Consider the following 10,745-nt stretch of genomic DNA (forward strand, 5'->3'; position numbering starts at 1 on the left):
AGGCCCCAGCTCTGCGGGTCTCTCCCTCCGATCCGCTTCGCCAAGGATGGACGGGGAGCCCCAGGCGCCCGGCAGGCGTCTGGCCTTGACCCTGTTGGGGCGAGCCCCGACTCCCCGTTTCTGTGCTCTCTCCCCTTCCGGGTAAGAGGATGGGGTGTCGAGGGCTTATGCTCCCAGGATCTTGGGAGCAATGGCAGGCATTCGGGCGGAGAGCGTGGGAAGATGGTGTCGGGTGGGGGCGCCGTCCTTTGACTCGCGGCTCAGAAAAGGGGGCGCTGACCCTCCCGGCTGAGAACCGCGGGCGCAATACTTCTTGGGCTCGTGTCTTTGCGTCCTTCCCTCGAACTTCAAACCGAGCAATCAGGAGGCTCAAAGTGGAGGAAAGAGGCCAGTGCGCCGGCCCCCGCGCGGGGGTTTCCGGGACCCCGGAGCCCGGCGGGGGGGCGGGGGGAGGAAGCTACAGCCCTTTGCGAGGGGCAGGCGGCCAGAGGCACAGTCCCCAGCCTCCCCCAGAACTATCGGCCCGGAGCGCTAGGGCCCCCCACAAGTCCAGGGAGGCCCTGGGAAAACGGAAAACACCCTTTCTTATCTAAGGCCCCACCTAGGGGTTTCCCCCTGCGCCTCGGCCTTCCCCCATCGAGCTGCTGGGAGGAGGCCGCGTCTGCTGCCCCCAGCCCCTCCCCTCCCCCTCCCACTTGTCTCCTGGTGTGGTCAACCCACCCGGAGGGCCGGGCTTTAGGGTCTCGCTGGTGCAGGGCCCACCCCACTCCCGCTTCCCTCTGAGCTTGATGTGGGGTTTGCGGACACAAATGTGCATCGCACTCGGGAGGCGGCAGGGGGCTTGCTGCTCTGCCCACTGTCTGGGGCTGAGGTGCCTTCTCCCCTGGGGTCCCTGGTGCCCACGGTGTTCCAGGCGCCTCACGGGGTGGCTCCTGGGACTTCAGGGCCCTGGTGTGAGTTGTGGGGCCTCCCCCACCGCAGAGGGGCTCCGGCTGCCCGGCTGGATGCTTCACTCATGGGGGCTCCCCTGGGTCCTGAGCAGCCCACACCTCTTTGGCGTTTCCACAGAAGCAGATGCAGGCATTGCCATCCTTTCCCACTTTGCAGGCAGGCGCCTGGCCCTCGCTGCCCTCGGAGGGAAGGTCAAGTCCTCCCCCAGCACGGGGTGGACCTTCTGAGGGCTGCCCTGTAGCTTCTGGGGTTCCCTGGGAAATCTGGGCAACTGTGTCTATGGGGGAGGGGGGGGGGATGAAGCACAAAGATTGAAATTCAGAACTGGCGTTAGGATGGTCAGAATGAGGCCGAAGCGCGCCTCCCGCAGCGGGAGGAAACGTCCTTGGGAAGCTGACCCTGAGCTTGGTCCTGGCGCACCTGGCTGACCCTCCGGTGGAGGCTGCACAGACCCTTCCTTGGTTCTGCTGCTTCTTGTGGGAGCCCCTTTGCACAGCCCCTGCCTGTGCCTCTCTGACATGAGGCCAGAGATCATTCCCAAACCTTTGCATTGAACAGCAGTGCTGGGCAGGGCCAGGAGTGAGACGCACCCCGACTTCCTCCTACCCTTTCTGCTCTCCCAGCTGCACCCCCCCCCCGGCACAGCTGAGGGCCGACCAGATGTGGGGGTCTTCAGGGAACAGAGCTCTCCTCTGTCCACCTCACTTAATCGGAATTGCCTGCCACCTATGACAGTTGCTCCTCTACCTTAGGACCAAGACCCTGGGGGGAGGCGACCCAATGCTGTGAACCACACAAAATGTACAATGACCACCAGCAGACCTGGGGGTTGGAGGTTGGGGGCTGGGGGTGGGCTATGGGGTAAGAGACTGAGAATTTGGTCTGGGGCACCCCCTGAGAATCTCTCTCCACATCCTTTCCTCCCCCAGCTCCCAGTGAGTCAGGTTTCTGAGTTGTCCGGTCTGGCCACTTTCATTTCCCCTGGTGCTGGGTGGAGGCTGGTACAGAAAGGGGAACTGAGCCACCCGTCTTCGGAGGCCTGGGGGCAGGGCTGGAAGCTCTCCCACCCTCCCCGGCCCAGCCTGGAGCTGGGCCCTGCTCTGAGGAGCAGCCTGCAGATGGAGACCTCTTAGCAAGAGGTGGCACTTAACAGCTACAACCCAAAAGGTACAAGTCAGGGAATTTCAGGGGAAACTGAGGCTCAGTGCTCAAGGCCAGAGCAGACGTGGAACAACAGAGAGGAGCCAGCCTCCCACCCACCCGGGCAGGCCAGGAAGCCTACCCGGCTTGAGTACCCCCAGGCAGCAGCCCAGACGGCCTCGGTTGGATGGCTTTAGCTGTTGGAAAATTCTCCAACCTGAGGCTGTCCTGGTGTTGACTCAAACCTTAGTCCCTCTGTGCATGGTGTTACCTCAGATATTAGGATAGCTCTCATCCCCACCCACAGTGTTCGCTGCACCAGCCCCGATAACCCATTTCCTTCAGCAATTCCTTCCCTGATTGGCCGCCTTGGACCCTTGCCTCTGTCAGAGCCCCCCAGACACGCCCCCCCCCCCCCCCCCCCCCAAGTAATACGGATGTACCCTTTTTTTCCCTATTGACCCCTTCCAGCTCGTCCCCCCCCCCACCCCCCCCCCCCCCCCAGTCCCGCAGCCTTCCACTGGGGTCTGGCCTCACTCTCTTATATCAGAGGGGGTGGGAGGCAGAGACTGGCCTGGGGAGGTGGCACTGGCTCCCAGTGGGCAGCCGTTAGACCTCACCTGTGTAGTCCCCACGGCTCTGGGCAGCATGGGTCTGGCAGGCGTTCAGTGCTCACCAATTGCTGGGAGAATGCGTGGCTCAGAGGGGAGGCCTCAGTCTAGGAAGTTGATGGCTTTACAAGGATAGGACCTAAGTCTGGTGATGCAGGAGGGAGACTGAGTGTGCTGATGGGACTTCGCTCAAGAAGTCCAGGTGGGGGAAGCTTGATCCCTGAGGGAAACTGAGGGAGAAAGGAAGCTCTGAGGACTGGGTGTGGAAGTCATCCCTCCGTTCTCAGGTCTACCTTGTTCTTGGGCCAGGTTTCCTAGAAGGCAGTTTAGTGAGGAGGAGGGGAGGGAGGGGGCAGGGCTGGGCACGGAGAATGCTACGCAGGGATGTGGAATCAGCTGGAGGCTGGCTGCAGCCTGCCCCTGGGCCCTGGGGTGCGCACACAGGAGCACCCACCTGCTCCACCTGAAGCCTTTTGTCCCTGTGTGTCCGTCACTCACTGGCCACAGCTGTCTCCTGAGGGGAGGCGCGGGCCAGCCTGGAGTGAGCCAGGAGGGCAGGTTCCGAGATGGGCAGCTCTGAGCCTCTTGCTGTGCCAGCCTCCTGACAGCTAGGGAAGCGATGCCCTATCTGGTAGAGGGCCTCTGGGTGGGACATCCACTACAGCGCCACCCCCGCCTTCCCTTCCCCCCAAACACAGCGCAGGTGCAGGGGCCCTGTGACGAGAAAGCTGATGGTTGGAAAGGGAACTGGCTTTGAGCAGCTGGATGTACTGGAGAGACTCCAGCCCCCAGTGCTGGGAGGAAGGGAAAGTCCTAACGCCATGGCTGGGCCCCTGGAGTGCCCCCCCTCCGCCCCTCTGCCAAAGGAGTAGCCAGCGGCAAATCTGCTGATGCTCCCTCTGTCTTTCTCCTGCAGACGCCTTTGCCATGAACCAGCCTGCCCTGGGGGCCGCCCCGCCGCCCCGCCGTGTGCGGCTGAAGCCCTGGCTGGTGGCCCAGGTGAACAGTTGCCAGTACCCAGGGCTCCAATGGGTCAATGGCGAAAGGAAATTCTTCTCCATCCCCTGGCGCCATGCCACTAGGCACGGCCCCAGCCAGGAAGGAGATAACACCATCTTCAAGGTAAGCCCTGGACAGGGGACTGCCTGGGCCTCTGAGGAAGCCCTCTCCCCCAGAAGAGGACCCCCCATTCCAACTCAAACTGGCCACTTATCCAGTTGTCTTGCTGCAGGTGACCCCGGGCCCGGACTCAGGGGACACAGGCATAACCACAGGGTAGAGCTTTTCTAACCTGATCCCCAATGCAAGGTGGGGACTGATGGGCCCGCAGAAGGCCTTCCTCCTCCTCCTCCCCTTTGTTCTCGTCTCATTCTCATTACACATGCGCACACATGCAGTGTGCTTATCTGGTGTACACATACCCGGAGACAGCAGGCAGCAGTATGATTTTTAACACCTTGAGGTGACTACTGTGACTATGTTTTGCTTGCATTTTGTTTTCTGCACAAATGCATCTATGAAATGCAAATGTAGAATCAAACTACATATTGTTTTGTAACCTGCATTTTTTCACTCAACACCAGTGACTGCTGCAGGTTCCATTGGAGGGGTCCAGCACGGGCTAGCCAACCAGCCCCAGTTTTGGGACACTTTGGATTGCTTTTAGTGTTTCAGTGTCGAAGACCACATTGCCAGGCACATCCTCTAAACCAGTGGTTCTCAACCTTGGCTGCACATTAGAATCACCTGGGAATCTTTTTAAAATCCTGATTTCTGGGCCTCATCCTCCGGAAATTCTGTTTCTTTGTTATGGGGTGGGGCCACAACATTAGTAACAAAGAAACAGAATTTCCGGAGGACGAGGCCCAGAAATCAGGATTTTAAAAAGATTCCCAGGTGATTCTAATGTGCAGCCAAGGTTGAGAACCACTGCTCTAAACTCTTACCTGTTTGCACATCTTAAATGATTTTCTTTGGGGTTAGCTCCCAGAGTTAAAAATTGCTGGGCCAAAGAGAATGTTTATTTTTAAAGCTGGATATATATTTTTTAGTCCTTGCACTTGATATTTACTTTTTCAAGGTTATTTTTTGAATCTCAGGCCAAGTGTATCAGCAACTCTGGCTGGAAGGCCTGGGAACATTTTTATTTTTTAAGATTTTTAAAAATTGATTTTTAGAGAGAGAAAGAGGGAGATGAAGGGAGAGGGAGAGAGAGAGAAACATCGACGTGAGATGAAAACATCAAGATCGCTGTCTCCTGCATGCTCCCTACCAAGGATTGAGCCCTCAACCCGGGCCTGTGCCCTGAAGCAGAATGAGACCTTTGGATGCAATGGGTAACATCCAACCAACTAAGCCACACCGGCCAGACCTTTTCAAGATTCTTTTCAAGTCCATTTCCCGTTTTGAATAGTGTGAAATGGTCTCCCTCCCACCCGACTCCAGCCACCCACTCCCTCCCGAGAGGCAGTTAGTATCAGTTTCTTGTTTATCCTTTCTGAGAAATTTTTGTGCATAAGGACAAATATATGTCCTTATCCTTCCCCCAACTTTTGCAGAATGAGAGAGGTACATGCATACTCTCCTGCACCTCATATTTCTTGGAGACCACAACATGTCAGTACATCAAAAGCTTCGTCCTTTCCCCCCTTGCTTCCCAGTCTTCCATAGTTAATTTAACCAGTCCCCACTGATGGGCATTTAGGTTATTTTGGGTCTTTCGCTTTTACAAACAGTGTTGCAATGAATAAGCTTGAATGTGCAGAATTTTGTGTGGACGCTTGTGTAGCTGTAGGATAAATTCCCAGTAGTTCAATGGTTGGATTAAAGGGTAGAAACATTTGTAATCCTGGTATCAACCAAATTGCTCTCCAGAATAATGATACCCACAATTCAAGTGCACAGAGCCTATCCAAGCACAGACACAATTAGTTCGGAGAGCTTTATGGGCCACCCTGTGAAGTAGGTACTACAGTGGGGAGACCAAAGCTAAGAAAGAAAATGACAGGCCCCTGGCATACAGCTGGTGGGTGGCGGTTTCTGGACCCCAACCCACACCCACACCCAGACCCCATGCTCTCATCCAGCACGTCACACCATTCTCCTTGGAGACTGTGCCTGTCACCCTCCAGGAGCAGTGAATGTAACGCCTTTCAAAGGACCCGGCGTCCTCTCTCCCACCTTGCAGACCACAACTCCCAGCAGCCAGGAGGGGCTCGGCTTTGGTGAGGGCCGAGGTTCTCTATCAGTGCCTGTCTTCTCTTCCTGCCGCAGGCCTGGGCCAAGGAGACGGGGAAGTACACGGAGGGGGTGGACGAGGCTGACCCGGCCAAGTGGAAGGCCAACCTGCGCTGTGCCCTTAACAAGAGCCGTGACTTCCGCCTCATCTATGACGGGCCCCGGGACATGCCACCTCAGCCCTACAAGATCTACGAGGTCTGCTCCAACGGCCCCACTCCCGCAGGTAAGGTGCCCGGCCCTGTGCGGGCCGCCTCGGGGGCTGTGCACGAGAGCCCAGGCCTTCCACGCTGCAGTGGTCAGGCACGTGCTGCTAGGTCCTAACAGCCAGGCCTTCCAGGAGTCACCTGGGATGGGCCCTTTGCGGGGCCAGGAATGGCTTGGCACAGGCCAGGGCCGCAGTCTGCTTCCTCAGCCAGTCCTCGTTCTTGGCTCTCGGTGGCCCAGGAGCTGAGTGCCATGGGGTCAGGGAGGCCCCTACTGATTCCTGAAGGCTTGGCGGCCCTTCACCTCACTGGGCAGCTCTGGGCAGGGGAGAAGCCACAGCAGGAGCTGCCACATGAGGCCCCGGGGCCTTCCTTCTCCTCCCCCACCGACTCCCTTCCTGTCTTTCTTTTCTCTCCCGTCTGCAGAGTCGCAGCCCAGTGAGGATTACAATTGTGGTGCGGGAGAGGAGGAGGATGAGGAAGAGGAAGAGGTGAGCAGGTCATTCTCCCAGGGTCTGCCTGCCCTGCCGGGAAGAGCCTGGAGGGGGCGCTCTCGGTTCTCCTCTGCCCCTGGGCCCAGCAGCCCATTCCTCTGGAAGCCTGCTCTTCCCGCAGCTCTACTCTGAGTTTCTCCCTGGGACCTGAGCATAGAAACAAAGTCACCACCTTACCGCCCTGGGCTTTGTTGGCTGACTGACCCTCACAGCAGGCTGGGCTTGGTAGCTACTCCGCCTGTTCAGAAGGCAGGTGTGAAACAGAGGTGCGGAGGACTCACTGGCCTGCCTGGGGCAGCAGGACTGGGACTGGAGGCAGGGCCTGGCCTCCGCTAAGCTGAAGCCTGGGGAGAGGCCTTGTGGTTCTCATGTTATTTCTTCAGCATCAGATCAATGTAATAACCTGTCCTCCCTTGTCTCTCTGGCCTCTTCCCTCCTCCTTTGCCTGTGTCTTCACTTCAGCTCCAGAGGATGTTACCAGGCCTGAGCCTCACAGGTGGGGCCGGGAGGTGGTGTGGTTGGGGGCCTAGTATGAGGAGAACCTGCGGGGGCTGAAGGTGCGGTGGGGGGAGGCCCAGGCTGGGAAGAGTGGGCCTGGGAGGCAGTTCCTAGAACTGGCCTCAGAGCTCTGTCCCCCCTCCCTCTGTAGAAGCAGTGCAGCCTGGTCCCGCGGTGGCACCCTATCCTTTACCCAAAGAAGATGCTAAGTGGCCACCCACTCTCCAGCCACCTGTGGTGCTGGGCCCCCCTGCTCCAGACCCCAGCCACCTGGGCCCTGCCCCTGCTGACTCTGCTGCCTTTGGAGACCTTCTCCCAGAGGTCCCGCCCAGCCTGCCGCCTGGGCCCCTGGCTGCCAGCCTGCCGCCCGCAGGCGAACAACTCCTGCCGGACCTGCTGATCAGTCCCCACATGCTGCCTCGTAAGAACCCAGGGACTGGTGGGCTGGGCCAGGTAAAGCGGTGCTGGGGGTTGCTTTGCCAAGAGGTTGGAGGATGGTGAAGAAAAGGATGCCCATGCCAGTCCCTCCTTGGGTGGGGGGAATGAGTGGGAGAGATGACAACAGGACTAGCAGCTGAGCAGAGGAAGTCAGTGAGCGGCTGCAGAGTGGGGAGGGCAGGGCTCACAGGGGGTGGTCCTGCCCCTCTGCCCGCAGTTACCGACCTGGAGATCAAGTTCCAGTACCGGGGGCGGCCGCCCCGTGCCCTCACCATCAGCAACCCACACGGCTGCCGGCTCTTCTACAGCCAGCTGCAGGCCACCCAGGACCAGGTGGAGCTCTTCGGCCCCGTGAGCCTGGAGCAAGTGCGCTTCCCCAGCCCCGAGGACATCCCCAGCGACAAGCAGCGCTTCTACACGAACCAGCTGCTGGATTTCCTGGACCGCGGGCTCATCCTCCAGCTGCAAGGCCAGGACCTGTATGCCATCCGGCTGTGCCAATGCAAGGTGTTCTGGAGTGGGCCCTGCGCCTCGGCCCACGGCTCGCACCCCAACCCCATCCAGCGGGAGGTCAGGACCAAACTCTTCAGCCTGGAGCATTTTCTCAATGGTGAGGCCTCCCTATCCAGTTCCTCCCGGCCTCCGCTCATCCACGGGCAGGGTTCTCGCCTCTGACTAAGGGTCTTGTTCTTACTGCAGAGCTCATCATGTTCCAGAAGGGTCAGACCAACACCCCACCACCATTTGAGATCTTCTTCTGTTTTGGGGAGGAGTGGCCGGACCGCAAACCCCGAGAGAAGAAGCTCATCACTGTACAGGTATACCATCCTCTCCCAACCCCCAGCTCTGCTCTGGCTTGAATACCGGGGAGTCCTGAGACAAGCCCTTGCCCCACAGTGGGGGCTCAGGGCTCTCTGGGCCGTGTGAACGCGGCAACCAGAAGCAATCTAGGCCCAGGGCTGCTGGAAGTAAAATTTGGTGCCCCTCCTTCCCGGTGGCTGCAGTCCACCACCCGCCCCCTGGTGGTTGTGCTCGTGCACAACTAGGTCTGACAGCCCCATTGGGTTCTCCCTGTTCTCTTTGCTGCCCAGGTGGTGCCCGTAGCGGCTAGGTTGTTGCTGGAGATGTTCTCAGGGGAGCTTTCCTGGTCGGCCGATAGCATCCGGCTACAGATCTCCAACCCAGACCTCAAAGACCACATGGTGGAGCAGTTCAAGGAGCTCCATCACATCTGGCAGTCCCAGCAGCAGCTGCAGCCTGTGGCCCAGGCCCCTCCTGCGGGCCACGAGCCCTGGCCGATGCACCCGGTTGGCATGCAGTGAGGCTGCAGAGAGTGACTGAAACAGGCTTCCTGGGAGGCTATGTGGACTGACATGGAGGTGTGGCAGCCCCAGTGGGCACCTGCCTGGCTGCAGGGTCCTATCTCTGGCTCTCCTGGAAGTGGATTTGGGCCAAGAAGGAGAGGGAAGAGAGGCCCGAGTTCCAGGTTCTCTGGGTAGAAGCTGAGGGAAGCCGGAAGCCAGTTTTGCTTTGGGGCTCTGCTTCTGGACACGCCTCTCCTCTGCTAGCTCTGGTTGCTGGCTCTGGGGGAATTCAGCCATCAACACCAGTGAGCAGGGAAGGACCTCCCCGACGCCCGGGGCCTCACAGTACAGAGGAAATTGCCCCGGAGCGCCCCATTCCCTCTGACAGAAAGCCTCACGCTCTGTGCCAGGTCCCCCTGGCAGGGCCTCGGCAGGGCCTGGGCCTGATTTGGGGGTTCCCTAGTTTGAGCCTCGCTTCCTGATCTTTCTCCTTCCTGAGACAGATATGAACACTTAGGTATTATACCAGATACTTAAGGCTGGCAGCTACCTCCTTTCTTGAGAGTCCAAGAACCTGGGGTAGAAAGTGGAATTTTATGTATTTTTGGATTAATAAATGTTAAAAACAGACTTGGCTATTCTTTACTTTTTCCAGTTCCACTGCTTCCATGCTGTTCTAACAGACCCCCTTTCTGCTGCCAGCTGTGTCCGTCCCCCGCCCCCCCGCCCTCTGTCTCAGGGCCACTGACACTGGGAGGGCCTGCCTTCCAGGTGGATGAGTCAGTGGGGCCTCCATAAACACTCACCGGCTGGCAGCTTTCCAGGCGGAAGCTGGCTAAGGCAGGGGTGTGGATTTTCAAATGTGTGCGGAATTTAAAATCCTGTCCAAATCAATTTTTCCCATAAGAAATGGTGAAAAAAGGCTGGTATTTCAGCTACACGTAGGACCATTACATCCTCCCCATGTATATTCATACACAGTTAAATATATTAGGACAATGCATGCAAATTGGTAGCTCAGGGTTTGAATCTGGCTCATACATGTAATTTTCTGGCCTGAACAATTTTGTTGTTGTTGTTGATCTTTTTGTTATGGAAGATTTTAAACATCTGAAAGTAGGGAGAACGGTATGGAATCCTCATGTAGTAGCTTCAACAATTATCAATTCATAGTCCTTCTCCCCTAAACTCCCATCCACACCGCCACTGAGATTATTTTGAGGCAATTGCTACACATAACATTTCGAGTGTAAATAGAATATATTTCTAAAAGACAAGGATATTCTAAAACAAAAATATAACTGGAAAAATTAATTTTTTATCAACTATCTGTTGTTTAAAATGTAAGATTTTATTCCCTTGCAATTTGTGGAAGAAACTGCAGTGTTTGTTCTGCATTTTGCTTTTGCCTAGATGCCGCTGACTGCATCTCTGTTGCGTTGCTAACATATTTTGTCTCCTGTACTGGTATTTCCGGTAAATTGGTACTTTGGCCTACATTCTGGATTCTAGAGGCTCAACTAGATGTAGATTTTTGTTTTGACTTTCTATTAGTGGGTATTTGAGTTGTTTCCATCTTTAGTTATTATACATCATGCTACAGTTAATAGGCTTGTATTTACTTACATCTTTTCATATTTTTGCCAGTGTATCTTTCAGATGGAGCCCCAGAAATGGAATTTCTGGGCCAAAGCATAAATGGATATAATTTTGCCAGATATTGGCAAAATCCTGATCAATCAGTGTGCCTATTTTCCCAGGTTCGCCAACAGACTATATTGCATTTTTGGATTTTGGCCAACCTGACAAGTGAGAAATAGTATCTCAGTGCCACTTCTTATGAGCAAGGCTGAGGTGAGCATCTAT

The 10,745-nt window shown here is 56.6% G+C and overlaps 1 protein-coding gene across 3 annotated transcripts in view; it reads left to right on the forward strand.

Annotated features, from left to right (window-relative positions):
* The window catches only part of IRF5 (interferon regulatory factor 5), a 10,641-nt gene extending 1,132 nt beyond the window's left edge, over window positions 1-9,509 (forward strand). For 2 of the 3 annotated variants that reach the window (XM_005868932.2, XM_014541841.1), the window contains exons 2-9: window positions 3,619-3,824; window positions 5,976-6,165; window positions 6,572-6,636; window positions 7,102-7,135; window positions 7,289-7,558; window positions 7,793-8,185; window positions 8,275-8,393; window positions 8,667-9,509. In XM_005868932.2, the coding sequence (XP_005868994.1) occupies window positions 3,619-3,824; window positions 5,976-6,165; window positions 6,572-6,636; window positions 7,102-7,135; window positions 7,289-7,558; window positions 7,793-8,185; window positions 8,275-8,393; window positions 8,667-8,897 (1,508 nt within the window). In that variant the 3' untranslated portion in view covers window positions 8,898-9,509. Of the gene's footprint in view, window positions 1-57; window positions 142-3,618; window positions 3,825-5,975; window positions 6,166-6,571; window positions 6,637-7,101; window positions 7,136-7,288; window positions 7,559-7,792; window positions 8,186-8,274; window positions 8,394-8,666 lie in introns of those variants that run through there. The other variant, XM_005868933.2, reaches the window with a different exon arrangement.
* The last annotated feature ends 1,236 nt before the right edge of the window (window positions 9,510-10,745 follow it).

This window comes from Myotis brandtii, unplaced genomic scaffold (assembly GCF_000412655.1).
Source record: "Myotis brandtii unplaced genomic scaffold, ASM41265v1 scaffold280, whole genome shotgun sequence".
NCBI lineage: Eukaryota > Metazoa > Chordata > Mammalia > Chiroptera > Vespertilionidae > Myotis > Myotis brandtii.